Below are 14,761 nucleotides of genomic sequence, written 5' to 3' on the forward strand. Positions count from 1 at the left end.
CTCCCTGCAGAGGTTGTAGGGAAGAAGCCAGTCTGTACCCCCAACTTCTGGGGGCTTACCTGCGCCTCACTCCAGTCTCTGCCTCTGGAGTCACATTGCCTCCTCTACTTCTGCCTGTGTTTGATCTCTTTCTGTCTCTCTCTTATAAGGACACTTGTACTGGCCTATCAGGCTCACCCAGATTATCCAGAATAAGTTCCTCCTCTGAAGATCTTTAACTTAATCACATCTTTCACCATATAAAGTAATGTACATTCTTCTGCCACATGGGTGATATTCACAAGTTCCTGGGATTAGGAAAGGAATGTATCTTTGGAGGGCCACTTTTTCGCCTAGCACAGGAAGAAAGAAAATGTGACAGTATCTAGAGAGGAATGTAGGGGCATGAAAGGTTTTGTTTTTAAGATGAGAGAAAAGATTTCATGTTTACAATAACTGGTTTGAGACATTTTGCTGTACATGGCAGTAACAGTACAATAATACAGTTGACTTGTTCATTGTGTTAGTCACTCACACACAGGTAAATTCATAAAGAAAACAGCAAGGCCATCATCAAAAAGTCTACAAAAAAAAAAAAAAGTCTACAAATAATATGTTCGAGAGGGTGTGCAGAAAAAGGAACTCTCCTATGCTGCTGGTGGGAGTATAAATTGGTACAGCCACTATAGAGGTTTCTCAGAAAACTAAAAACAGAGTTACCATAGGATTCTGTAATTCCATTCCTGGGCATCTATCTGGAGAAAACTATAAGTCAAAAAGATACCTGCAGGACTTCTCTGGTGGTCCACTGGCTAAGGCTCCATGGTCCCAATGCAGGGGGCCAGGGTTTGATCCCTGGTCAGGGAACGAGATGTGTCATGCTGTAATAAAGATGGAAGATCCCACATGACTCAATTAAGACCCAGTGCAGCCAAGTAAATAAACAAATAATTTCAAAAATATGGCATAGAGTTTACAGATCTTTTGGAGACTGGGGAAAATTATAAAGGGATGTGTATAAAACTTTTTTTAAAAGGTTTACCAACATGCTTTGTATATAATTTTATGTATTTATTTATGGCTGTGCTGGGTCTTCGTTGCTGCATGGGCTTTTCTCTAGGTGTGGTATGCATGCTTCTCACTGTGATGGCTTCTCTTGTTGCAGGACACAGACTCTAGGATGTGCAGGCTCTAATAGATGAGGCGTGTGAGCTCAGTAATTGAGGTTCCCGGGCTCCAGAGCTCAGGCTCAATAGTTGTAACACATGGGCTTAGTTGCTCTGAGGCATGTGGGATCTTTCCGGACAGGGATTGAACCCATGTCTCCTGAATTGGCAGGTGAATTTTTTACCACTGAGCCATCAGGGAAGTCCAGAAAACTTAACAGCTAAAAAAAAAAAAAGACTATTATTTATATAAATTTGTTATGAGACTTACTTATAATGAAATTTCTACCCCTTAGAAATTGTATAGATTTTTAAAAGTATATGGAGGAGAAAGGGTGAAGTATTCCTTTCATCCTAACTATCCATGACTGCTTTTCACCACCTCTTAGGTCCCTACTGGAGAGACCAAGTCTTAATACTGATGCTTTGACACTAGGTACTTAGGGAGTCTCCTCTCTTCCCTGGGGTGACAGTAGATGCTGGATGACTAATGGAAGACATACAAGAAAGCCCCAAAGGAGACAGACACAGGGGGAAACTCCACCTGATTAGATGAATAATTAAAAGTCAAAATGGAAACAATAATAATACAAAATAATTGAGACAATTTCAAATCAAGTATGAGCAATTCAAATTTGATGTGGAGGTAAGGGGAACTCGTGGAAATAGTGATCATGGTGAAGTGATTAAAATGGTGGAATCCATCGTATCATGATTGGTCAACAGGAAAATAATAGAATTCTATATCACCAAAACTACCATTTAATAGGAAAACCTGTAATCACTTTTTAAAATCCAGATGCATATCAGAATTATATTGGAATTTTTTGAAAAATACAAATGCCCAGATGCTACTTTTTTTTTTCTTTGCTACAACTCCAGATACGTTTCTAATGAGCAGCCATGTTTACAAAGAACTGGTCTATATGAGGATCTTTTATTAGCTTGTTTCACTTCTTCTATTTCATACTCGGTGCTCCCATTTCATTTAGTTTATGCTTTCCAATTTCTCTATCTCTTTTCTTTTTTTTTTTGATGTACTTTCTCAAGCCTTTATCAAGCATAGTAGAAAAGCTCTTGTATACAGATATATAAATAATAATATATATATTAGAAAACTTATGAATTTTTGCCTAAAAAATTTATGACACTTTGATTCCACTTGTTTGACTTAGCATAAATAGAATGCTAGATTTCTAATTTAAAAAAATACATATGTAACCAGCAACAAAGGTTTACTGTATAGCACAGGGAACTATAGTCAATATCTTGTAATAACCTATAATGGAAAATAATTTCAAAATAATATATGTGTATACATATAACAAATCACAAAAATAAAAGAATTCTATTTTTTGAAATTTAGTAATGTTTATCTTTTTGCCAGTTTTCTAAAAGTCCTATGGACATCTAATAACATATGAGATACAAAATTTTAAATTTATTTGTGTAGGATATAAGATTAATATGAATAGAAATCTATTATATTTAAATTATTAATGACATCATTCAAGATGCTCCTATTCTTATTTTTTCTGAACTTCATACTCTCAGAGAAATGTTACTAAATCTCACTATGATTATATATTTTTTCTTTTCCCTTACATTTCTTCTGATTTTTGCTTTATGTTTCTTTGTTGTTAAGTGGCTAATGGTTTATGATGTCTATCTTCTCTGTGAATTGTACCTTTTATCATTAAAAATATTTTTTGTTTCATTTAAAAATAAATAACTAAATTTAAAATAGGGGAACCCATGGGGCTTCCCTGGTTGCCCAGTGGTTAAGAATCTGCCTTCCAATGCAGGGGACGGGTGTTCAGTCCCTGGTCAGGGAACTAAGATCCCACATGCAGGGGGCAACTAAGCCCCGTGGGCCACAACGAAGAGCCCATGTACTGCAATAAAGACCCAGCACAGCCAAGAAATAAAATAAAACAGGGCTATTCTGTTATTCTGGAAGTTATTCTGGATACAATTTGCAGGCTAGAGGGAAGATCAGGGAGGCTGGGCTCGGTCCAGATACACAGGACCCAGTGAGACGCCTGTCCCACTGCATTGTAAAATCAGCTACATGGGAGAGGAGAGAAACAGGGAAGAAATAACTTTAAAGTCCAACAAACATGATTACTATTATGGGATATGGCTTCTTACTTTTTTCCGTCACTTCTTTATTTTCTCATCTCTGCTCTCGCCTTTGTCGAGCTCCTCATCCTTTAGGATCCTCTATCAGACATTGATCACTCCAGCCCACATCTCCTTCCACCACCTTCATGATCTATCCTCATCCCGCTGTCACTGTCCATTTTTCTCACTATGCATTCTCCTACGTCTCATAAACTCAATCATCTGTTAAACTAAATCTTTCTGGCCCATCCTCAATCCATTTCTCAAGCACTTCTCTACAAGCTCCTTAGTCACAGCTCTTTTCCAAGAAACCAATGTCCACTTTTCCTCTAGCTATCGACACATTAACAAATCTTCTCTTTCTTCCCAAAATGTTCCACTTCCCTCTTTATCAGACTTCTTCACTTCCTTTGGTCCTGGTGTCCACCTTCATTCCCAGTAGCTCTTCATTCCCACTCTTTCTTCTCTTAGGCTCAGATGCTTTCTCTATTTACCCCTTCTGGGTCAATAGCATTCTGCTTCACTCTAATTTCTCCTCTTTGACTTGCAAAACATCCCCTATTTGCTCCTCTTTCCTTCTTACATTCTCCATCTCCTCACTCACTTCTTCTTCTTCCTCTATAATTGCTTTCTCTTCCATAGAAACAGATTCATCACTATTATCATTCTCTTCTTCCAAGATATCCTCCTCCTCCCCCACCCCTTCCTCATTCTCTTCTTCATCATTCGCCTCTACACTTTCAAAAGGAATTTCCATCTCAGCATTGGTAATTTCTATCAATCTTTCATCCCCAATCACTTCCACCACTTTCTCAATTTGCTCTTCATTTATGCTCCCCATCCTTGAACGCGCCAACTTGTCTCCACTAGTCCCCAGCTTCTCCCTACTGGATCGCTGCTTCTCTGTACTTGAACGCTGTTTATCTCCAGTGGATCTCAACTCCTCTCCACTAGTCCCCAGATCCCCTCCCCTGGATCCCCGCCTCTCTGCCCCGGATCCCCGCCTCTCTGCCCCGGATCCCCGCCTCTCAGCCCCGGATCCCCGCCTCTCTGCCCTGGACCCCCGCCTCTCTCTCCTGGGTACTAGCTTCTCTCCACTTGTTCCCAGCTTCTCTCCCCTGGATCCCCGCCTCTCTCCCCGGGATCCTCGTCTCTCTCCCCTGGATCCCCGCCTCTCTCCCCTGGATCCCCGCCTCTCTTCCCTGGACTCCAGCTTCTCTCCACTCAAATTCAGTTTCTCTCCACTCGATCTCAGCTCCTCTCCACTCGATCCCAGCTTCTCTCCACTCGATCCCAGCTTCTCTCCACTCGATCCCAGCTTCTCGCCACTCGATCTCAGCTTCTCTCCACTCGATCTCAGCTCCTCTCCACTCGATCTCAGCTTCTCTCCACTCGATCTCAGCTCCTCTCCACTCGATCTCAGCTTCTCTCCACTCGATCTCAGCTTCTCTCCACTGGAACTCAGTTTCTCTCCACTTGACCTCAGCTCCTCCTCATTCTGCTTTACTTCGTATCCTCTGGATCTCAAGTCCTCTCCACTGGTTTCCACGTCAGTAAACTTCAACTTCTCTTTAAACTCAGGCCCCTTCCGAGATCCCGCTGCAGTCCCTGCACTCTCAGATTCAGCCTCTACTGTGTGTCTGAATTCTTGCTTTCCCCACACCTTTGAGCTGTCTTTCCGCAAACCTGCCGAAATCTGTAATGCACTTGATACACTGCGCACTCGTTTCACATCCATCCTTTCCGGACTCCGGCCTGACTTTCCTCTTAAGACTGTCTTGTCTACATCTTCCAGTCTCCAGTTCTCAGACTCAAGCTTCGGGTCCCACGTTTTAGGTCTTTGCGTCTTTCTACCCAGGAGCTCCATTTTCCTCCCAATGACGATGAGCCCGTTCCAGGGCATCCATAACTTTTCTCGCATCGTCTGCGCCCCTCTGCTTCCCGGTTCCAGTTGCGACAGCCCGAAGGTTCTGGCCTGGCCTCGGGCGCCCTGGCAGCGGGCCTTGTCGCGCCCCCTTGCCGCTCTTTGTGGCTTACCCCGCCACTCCCTCCTGTCCCAGAGCGGATATCCAAACGGAGCCCCTTTCTCCAAAGACATTACGCATCTCCCCGGTCCCTAGTCCGCCCACCCCACCCCAGCTCCCCATTCCCCCCACTCTTCCCACCCTCCCACCCAGCCCACTGGCCCGCCGCCCCGCCCACCGCCTGGAGGGCGCGAGAGTGGACTAGTGCGCACGCGCAGACCGCGCGAGGCCGTTGGAAGGCGCGGCCCAGAGCGCCAGCGAGCGGGAGTCAACCAGCCCGGAGGTGGGGGCTGACAGGACTCGAGACCTCTGCGACTGTAGCGCAACCCCCTCCCCATCCCCCGCCTCCCGCCTCCACGCTGTGGCCAGTTCCCGGCCCTCTCAGTTCCGCGCTGCCCCTTAAAGGTGGGGCCTGGGCACAGGAGCGACAGGCGTTGCAGCCAATGGCGTCCCGCACGGTAAACCTGCTACCCAATCACGAGGCGCGGCTGCGAGGGAACGGCGTGGGAACCACGCCCGGCTCCAGGTGACTCCTTGGCAGGGACGGGAGGGCGCCTCCGTTAGCGGATAGGATCCCCACTGGGTCCGTTCCTCGGGGCGAGGTCTAGCGGACCAAGCTGCCGCAGCGCGCGGGCAGTGACCCGCTGCGGAATCCTTTAGTGCTGTAGTCGAGGAGAGTGATGGGGGAGCATCTAGAAGCTGGGAAGGACAGCAAGGTAGAGAAAGGATGCAACCCCCCTGCCATTCCTACACCTCCCTCCATAATATCCGCTGATGCCCAATCAGGGAGTGAGAGAGAGAGAGAGGGAGAGAGGGAGAGAGAGAGAGGGAGAGAGAGAGGGAGAGAGGGAGAGAGGGAGAGGGAGAGAGAGAGGGAGAGAGCGAGAGAGAGAGCGAGAGAGGGAGAGGGAGAGAGAGAGAGAGGGAGAGAGAGAGGGAGGGAGAGAGGGAGAGAGGGAGAGAGAGAGGGAGAGAGAGAGGGAGGGAGGGAGCGAGCGAGGGAGCGAGGGAGAGAGTCTACGCTCACGCACGAGTTAGAGAAAAGAGCGATCTGAGCAAGGGAGTGGCATCTGCTTGGGGACTGGTGAGGAGGCAGGGTTTACCTTTACTCCGACAGATGGAAACGGACCCGTCACTCTTACTCCTCCCTCCCCTCCCCAGGGCCTACTCAGGCTGGTTCATGGAAGGATGTTATGGGTTGAGAAGGGGCTGGAATACTGCTTTCCCAAGGCGGGGGGAATACTGTTCACCACTAGTGGTTTACATGTGTATCTGTGTTATATAATCAGAAGACCAGTCAGTCTTCATTCTTGACTTCATTTGACAGACAGTTTCTGAGCATCCTTGTGCTAAGGATGGTTGGGGGTGGGCATACAGAGGTGCACACTTTTAAGGGTAGGAGATACGTATGTAATGGGCTGTGACTAAAAGGCCACTTACCCTATAAGGATGGAGCAGCCATAGTCCATTTTTGAAGCCCCATCTCTCTCAAGCAGTTACCTAGAAAGGAGGCAGGGGACTTGGGGGCCTGTTGCACCAATGAACCAGACTGTCAGGGGCGGGGGGTGGGGGAGAAGGTTGGGGGTGGGCAGTGCAGGCATATGGACAGAGGAAGAGCTTGCCCTGGGGGTGTTGGAGAAGCCAACAAGTGAGGAGTGGGGTTCAAGTGGAATTTGATGAAGTGAAAGGGACTGACAGACCAAAGTATAGAAAAGAAGGCATCGTTTCAGTGTTTACCTATGTTCATATTCATAGTTAAATTCTTTTATATATATGCCTGGCATATAGGAAGGGCAAACCTAAGTGTTAGCTATTGTATTACTATTACTGTATAGTGAATGCTACGTGTTGGGAAGATGTCCTAGGCTTGACAGGACATCTGATGGGCTTGTGGTTACAGCCCACTGGCACCTAAGTAGGTACCAGCCTCTCTGATAGTCTACTATTAGATCTTGTCCTTTAGAATAAGCATTACCTTCTTCAAAATTCTCCTATAAATATAGAAAGATGAATAATAAATGAACAGATAAGTAAAAATACAATAGAGAAAATGAAATAACGTAAAATACTTGATTAATCTAACAGAATTCAAGAAAGAATAAAAGAACAAAAAACAGGAGACAAACAGCAAGATGGCAGGCTTATAGCCTGGTCTGGGAAGATCCCACATGTCGAGGAGCAGCTGAGCTCGAGTACTGCAACTACTGAAGCTTGCTCACCTAGAGTCTGTCCTTTGCAACTAGAGAAGCCACAGCAATGAAAAGCCCATGCACGGCAATGAAGAGTAGCCCCTGCTTGCCACACTAGAGAAAACTCACACATAGCAACAAAGACACGGGATAGCTGTAAATAACTTTATTTTGAAAAAGACATACTTTTAAGAACACAGAAATATTGAGAAACTAATGGAATATGTACAGTATGACCACACTAACCAAAAGAAAGCTGGTGTGGCTTTATTAATTTCAAACAAAGTAGACTGGAAGAGAAAGTATTCTAGAAAAAAAGGAGGGATATTTTATAATTATTAAAGAGTCCAAAAAAGAGCCAATTCAACAGGAAGATAAAACACTCCTCAATTTTATGTACTTCATAACATAATTTCAAATATGCAAAATAAAAAATTACAGAATTAAAAGAAGAAATCAACCCATGATTACAATTAGAGTTTTAGCACAACTGATAGCATATTAAAAAGCAGAGACACTACTTTGCTGACAAAGGTCCATCTAGTCAAAGCTATGGTTTTTCCAGTAGTCATGTGTGGATGTGAGAGTTGGACCATAAAGAAAGCTGAGCACGGAAGAACTGATGCTTTTGAACTCTGGTGCTGGAGAAGACTCTTGAGAGTCCCTTGGACAGCGAGGAGATCAAACCAGTCAGTCTTAAAGGAAATCAGTCCTGAATATTCATTGGAAGGACTGATGCTGAACCTGAAACTCCAGTACTTTGGCCACCTAATGCAAAGAGCCAACTCACTGGAAAAGACCCCAATGCTGGGAGAGACTGAAGGCAGGAGGAGAAGGGGACAACAGAGGATGAGATAGTTGGATGGCATTACCCACTCAATGGACATGAGTTTGAGCAAGCTCTGGGAGATAGTGAAGGACAGGGAAGCCTGACGTGCTGCAGTCTGTGGGGTGGCAGAGTTGGACACGACTGAGCAACTGAACAGCAGTAAGTGTCAGCAGACCAAAAAAACCCAGCATTTAGATTTAAATAGTGTGATTAATCAGCTGATTTATGTAGCACTCTATAACCTACAACTGCAGAAGACACATTCTATTCAAGTGTACATGAAGCATTTACCAAAATCCATTATGTGTTTAGCCAGAAAACAAGTATCAACAAACTTTAAAAGACTGAAATGATACAGAGTGTGATCTCTGATCTAGGAGACTCATCAAGGAATCAAAATAAAAAGATAACTACATTCCAAAGTATTTGGAAATTAAACAACATACTTCTAAATAATAAGTCAAAGAAGAAATTATAATGGAAATTAGACAATTTTTTAAGAAATTATTTTGAAAATATGACATATCAAAACGTATAAGATTGGAGAAGGAAATGGCAACCCGCTCCAGTATTCTTGCCTGGGAAATCCCATGGACAGAGGAGACTGGTGGGCTACAGTCTGTGGGGTTGCAAAAGAGTCAGACACGACTTATCGACTAAATAACAGATGGAGTCTTATGATGACTTCTGGCAGAATGATTGTCCCTAATATGTCTGTTTATGAATAATTGTGGTGAAAATGATAAGAAAAAGGAAGAAAATGTGACAGAATTCTGTACGTTAAGATGCTTTTTAATATCCAAACTTAAAAGAGATTTCTTTTCATACAGACTTCCTGAAAATGTGATTGTGGCTCAGCTGGTAAAGAATCTGCCTGCAGTGTGGGAGACCTGGGTCCGATCCCTGGGTTGGGAACATCCCCTGGAGAAGGGAAAGGCTACCCACTCCAGTATTCTGGCGTGGAGAATTCCATGGACTGTATAGTCCATGAGGTCGCAAAGAGTCGAACACGACTGAGCGACTTTCGCATCAAGTGTGAGTACAGTTTGACAAAGAAATAAAAGTATGAGCAGATTTTTTAAAAAGTGCTGACTTATAAGCTATAGCTAAAGCAGTGTCCAGAGAGCAATTTATACCTCCAAATGTGTATTTTAGAAAAAAAGAAAGGTTAAAAAGTCAGTGATTCTAATTTCAATATCAAGAAGCTAGAGAGGACATATCTAGTGGTCTAGTGGTTAAGAATCTGCCTGCCAATGCAGAGGACACCAGTTCGATCGCTGGCATGGGAAGATCGCACATGTCACAGGGCTATTAAGCTCTTGTGCCACAGTGTGCAAAACCTCTATGGAGAAACTATAAAACATTACTGAGAAAAATTAAAGAAGACCTGAATCACTGGAAAGATATCCGTGTTCATGGATTAGAAGGTACAGTATTGTAAAAATGTCTATCCTTCCCAAATTGACCTATAGATTCAATGTAATCTCAATCAAATCTCAGAAAGTTGGGGTAGAAATTAACAAGCTGATGCTAAAATTTATGTGGAAATGCAAAAGGACCTACGGGAGCCAAAATGATTTTGAAAACAAAGTTAATTCTACATTATTTCCATATTACCTATCAATTCTAATAATCAGGAGAGTGTGATATCAAAAATATAGATGTGTATCAGTGGAACAGAATAGGGAATACAGAACTGATGACTTTTGAAGTCAGTTGACTTTCTGCCAGGGTGTACACCAAAACAAATCACAGTGCAAATCAGTTCAGTTCAGTCGCTCAGTCGTGTCCGATTCTTTGCAACCCCATGGACTGCAGCACAACAGGCTTCCCTGTACATTACCAACTCCCAGAGCTTACTCAAACTCATGTCCATTGAGTTGGTGATGCCATCCAACCATCTCATCCTCTGTCGTCCCCTTCTCCTCCTGCCTTCAATCTTTCCCAACATCAGGGTCTTTTCAAATGAGTGAGCTCTTCGGATCAGGTGGCCAAAGTATTGGAGTTTCAGCTTCAACATCAGTTCTTCCAATGAACATTCTGGACTGATTTCCTTTAGGACAGACTGGTTGGATCTCCTTTTAGTCCAAGGGACTCTCAAGAGCCTTCTGCAACACCACAGTTCAAAAGCATCAATTTTTCAGCGCTTATCTTTCTTTATAGTCCAACTCTCACATCCATACATGACTCCTGGAAAAACCATAGCTTTGACTAGATGGACCTTTGTTGCCAAAGTAATATCTGCTTTTTAATATGCTGTCTAGGTCATAACTTTTCTTCCAAGGAACAAGCGTCTTTTAATTTCATGGCTGCAGTCACCATCTGCAGTGATTTTGAAGCCCCCCAAAACAAAGACTGTCACTGTTTCCATTGTTTCCCCACTTATTTGTCATGAAATGATGGGACAAGATACCATGATCTTAGTTTTCTGAATGTTGAATTTTAAGCCAACTCTTTCACTCTCCTCTTTCACTTTCATCAAGAGGCTCTTTAGTTCTTCTTCGCTTTCTACCATAAGTGTGGCGTCATCTGCATATCTGAGGTTATTGATATTTCTCCCTGCAGTCTTGATTTCAGCTCATGCTTCATCCAGCCCAGCGTTTCTCATGGTGTACTCTGCATATAAGTTAAATAAGCAGGGTGACAATATACAGCCTTGACATACTCCTTTCCCGATTTGGAACCAGTCTGTTGTTCCATGTCCAGTTCTAACTGTTGCTTCTTGACCTGCATACAGATTTCTCAGGAGGCAGGTCAAGTGGTCTGGTATTCCTATCACTTAAAGAATTTTCCACAGTTTGTTGTGATCCACACAGTCAAAGGCTTTGGCGTAGTCAATAAAGCAGAAATAGATGTTTTTCTGGAACTCTCTTGCTTTTTTGATAATCCAGCAGATGTTGGCAATTTGATTTCTGGTTCCTCTGGCTTTTCAAAATCTAACTTGAACATCTGGAAGTTCATGGTTCACCTGCTGTTGAAGCCTGGCTTGGAGAATTTTGAACATTACTTTGCTAGTGTGTGAGATGAGTGCAACTGTGCAATAGTTTGAGCATTCTTTGGGATTGCCTTACTTTGGGATTGGAATGAAAACTGACCTTTTCCAGTCCTGTGGCTACTGCTGAGTTTTCCAAATTTGCTGGCATATTGAGTGCAGCACTTTCACAGCATCATCTTTTAGCATTTGAAATAGCTCAACTGGAATTCCATCACGTCCACTAGCTTTGTTCATAGTGATGCTTCCCATGACCCACTTGACTTCGCATTCCAGGATGTCTGGCTCTAGATGAGTGATCACACCATCATGGTTATCTGGGTCGTGAAGATCTTTTTTGTACAGTTTTTCTGTGTATTCTTGCCACCTCTTCTTAATATCTTCTGCTTCTGTTAGGTGCATATTGTTTCTCTCCTTTATTGTGCCCATGTTTGCATTAAATGTTCCCTTGGTATCTCTAATTTTCTTGAAGAGATCTTTAGTCTTTCCCATTCTGTTGTTTTCCTCTATTTCTTTTTTTTTTTTTAATTAGTTGGAGGCTAATTACTTCACAACATTTCAGTGGGTTTTATCATACATTGATATGAATCAGCCATAGATTTACATGTATTCCCCATCCCGATCCCCCCTCCCACCTCCCTCTCCACCCGATTCCTCTGGGTCTTCCCAGTGCACCAGGCCCGAGCACTTGTCTCATGCATCCCACCTGGGCTGGTGATCTGTTTCACCATAGATAGTATACATGCTGTTCTTTTCTTTTTTTTTTTGTTTTCTTTTTCAACTTGGCTTTTCTACATTCCTTTTTTTTTTTTTTTTTTATTTTGTCATACGTTTTCCTCTATTTCTTTGCATTGATCACTGAGGAAGGCTTTCTTATATCTCCTTGCTATTCTTTGGAACTCTGCATTCAAATGGGTATATCTTTCCTCTTCTCCTTTGCCTTTAGCTTCTCTTCTTTTCACAGCTATTTGTAAGGCCTCCTCAGACAACCATTTTGCCTTTTTGTATTTCTTTTTCTTGGAGATAGTCTTGATCACTGCCTCCTGTACAATGTCATGAACCTTCGTCCATAGTTCTTTAGGCACTCTGTCTACCAGATCTAATCCCTTGAATCTATTTGTCATTTCCACTGTATAGTTGTAAGGGATTTGATTTAGGTCATACCTGAATGGTCTAGTGGTTTTCCCTACTTTCTTCAATTTAAGTCTGAATTTGGCAATGAGTTCATGATCTGAGCCACAGTTAGTTCCCAGTCTTGTTTTTGCTGACTGTATAGAGCTTCTCCATCTTTGGCTGCAAAGAATATAATCAATCTGATTTCGGTATTGACCATCTGGTGATGTCCATGTGTAGAGTCTTCTCTTGTATTGTTGGGAGAGGGTGTTTGCGATGACCAGCGCATTCTCTTGGCAAAACTCTGTTAGCCTTTGCCCTGCTTCATTCTGTACTATAAGGCCAAATTTGCCTGTTACTCCAGGTATTTCTTGACTTCCTACTTTTGCATTCCAGTCTCCTATAATGAAAAAGACATCTTTTGGGGTGTTAGTTGTAGAAGGTGTTGTAGGTCTTCATAGAACCATTCAACTTCAGCTTCTTCAGCATTATTGGTCAGGGCATAGACTTGGACTACTGTGATACTGAATAGTTTGCCTTGGAAACAGAGATCATTATGTCGTTTTTGAGATTGCATCCAAGTACTGCATTTCAGACTCTTGTTGACTGTGACGGCTACTCCATTTCTTCTAAGGGATTCTTGCCCACAGTAATAGATATAATGGTCATCTGAGTTAAATTCACCCATTCCAGTCCATTTTAGTTCACTGATTCCTAAATTTGTCGATGTTCACTCTTACCATCTCCTGTTTGATCACTTCCAATTTGCCTTGATTCGCGGACCTAATATTCCAGGTTCCTATGCAATATTGCCCTTTACAGTTTCAGACCTTGCTTCTATCACCAGTCACATCCGCAACTGGGTATTGTTTTTGCTTTGGCTTTGTCTCTTCATTCTTTCTGGAGTTATTTCTCCACTGATCTCCAGTAGCATATTGGGCACCTACCAACCTGGAGAATTCATCATTCAGTGTCCTATCTTTTTGCCTTTTCGTACTGTTTATGGGGTTCTCAAGGCAAGAATACTAAAGAGGTTTGCCATTCCCTTCTCCAGTGGACCACGTTTTGTCAGAACTCTCCACCATGACCTGTCCACCTTGGGTGGCCCTACACGGCATGGCTCATAGTTTCATTGAGTTAGACAAGGCTGGGGTCCATGTGATCAGATTGCTTAGTTTTCTGTGATTGTGGTTTTCATTTTGTCTTCCCTCTGATGGATAAGTGCAAATACAATGTTTTTAAACAAATAGTGCTAAAACCACTGGCTATTTATGTGGCAGAAATAAATCACAACCCACAGTTTACGCTATATACAAAATGAATTAAATGGATCATAGACCTACATATAAATATATGAAAATGGATCATAGACCTAAAACTGTTTCTGGAAGAAAAAAAATAGAATATCTTCATGACTTTGGGGTGGGAGTGTTTCTTTAAGAGTACAAAAACATCCTTAACCACAAAAGAAAAGATTGGTTTGTTGAGCTTGTAGAATTATAAGCCATTAAGAGAGTGAAAAGGCTCGCTTCAGCAGCAGATATACTAAAATTGGAATGATACAGAGAAGATTAGCATGGCCCCTGCGCAAGGATGACACGCAAATTCGTGAAGCGTTCCATAAATTTAAAAAAGAGAAAAAAAAATAAGAGAGTGAAAACACATCCCATAGAGCTGTGGATATTGACAACACATATAACTGACAAAGGCACCTGGAACTTCCATACAGTGCTGGTGGGAGTGTAAATTAGAACAATCAGCTTGGGAAACTGTTTGGCAGTATCTATGAAAGCATTTTAAACATATGCCTACCCTCTGACCAAGCAGTTCTCATACCCAACAGAAATGAGTACTTAGGTCCCTCAAAAGATAATATGCAAGAATGTTCATGGTAGCTTTATTTATAATAACCCCAAACTGGAAATAATCCAAATGAGCACCAACAGCAGTAGACTAGATAAACCATGATGTGGTCATAGAGTGGGACACCACACAGCAATGAAAAAGAACCACCAAGCTCAACGACATAGATGGGTATCGTTAAAGAACATGGTCACAAAAGAGTGTGTTCTGTGTAACTACATTGTTATATGAAGCTCAGGGCCAGATAAAATTAATCTATGAGTGATCCCTAACACACATGTTTAGGAGTGAGCATCCTAAACATAGGCCAAAGCCCATGAGAGGAGACAGGGAGGCCTCTGAGGGTGAGAAGTGAGCTGTGCTTGGAGCGAGAGTGACTTCTGACCTTCTCCCTAGTACCTCCTGGCCCAGTGGTATGGACAGAGCAGGTGTTCAGTAAATGCATATTGAGATAGCTCAGTGCAAGAATGAACTAGTAGCTT

General features: G+C 42.8%; 1 protein-coding gene, 1 long non-coding RNA gene and 1 other non-coding gene across 7 annotated transcripts in view; 2 read left to right on the top strand and 1 right to left on the bottom strand.

Moving 5' to 3' along the window:
- Positions 1-5,425, bottom strand: part of LOC122431026 (trichohyalin-like) — a 33,365-nt gene extending 27,940 nt beyond the window's left edge. For 4 of the 5 annotated variants that reach the window (XM_043452055.1, XM_043452053.1, XM_043452056.1 and 1 more), the window contains exons 1-2: positions 3,297-5,425; positions 764-860 (exon numbers count right to left, since the gene is read on the bottom strand). In XM_043452055.1, the coding sequence (XP_043307990.1) occupies positions 3,790-5,367 (1,578 nt within the window). In that variant the 5' untranslated portion in view covers positions 5,368-5,425 and the 3' untranslated portion in view covers positions 764-860; positions 3,297-3,789. The remainder of the gene's footprint in view (positions 1-763; positions 861-3,296) is intronic. The other variant, XM_043452054.1, reaches the window with a different exon arrangement.
- A 53-nt stretch (positions 5,426-5,478) lies between these two features.
- Positions 5,479-7,931, top strand: LOC122431100. The gene is made up of 2 exons (XR_006266437.1): positions 5,479-5,819; positions 7,379-7,931. It is a non-coding gene; the product is annotated as an uncharacterized LOC122431100 (long non-coding RNA).
- Positions 7,932-13,941: 6,010 nt separating this feature from the next.
- On the top strand, positions 13,942-14,044 carry LOC122431545. Its single transcript, XR_006266562.1, has one exon. It is a non-coding gene; the product is annotated as a U6 spliceosomal RNA (small nuclear RNA).
- The last annotated feature ends 717 nt before the right edge of the window (positions 14,045-14,761 follow it).

The sequence above is a fragment of the Cervus canadensis genome, chromosome 29, assembly GCF_019320065.1.
Source record: "Cervus canadensis isolate Bull #8, Minnesota chromosome 29, ASM1932006v1, whole genome shotgun sequence".
NCBI classification, from domain to species: Eukaryota; Metazoa; Chordata; class Mammalia; order Artiodactyla; family Cervidae; genus Cervus; species Cervus canadensis.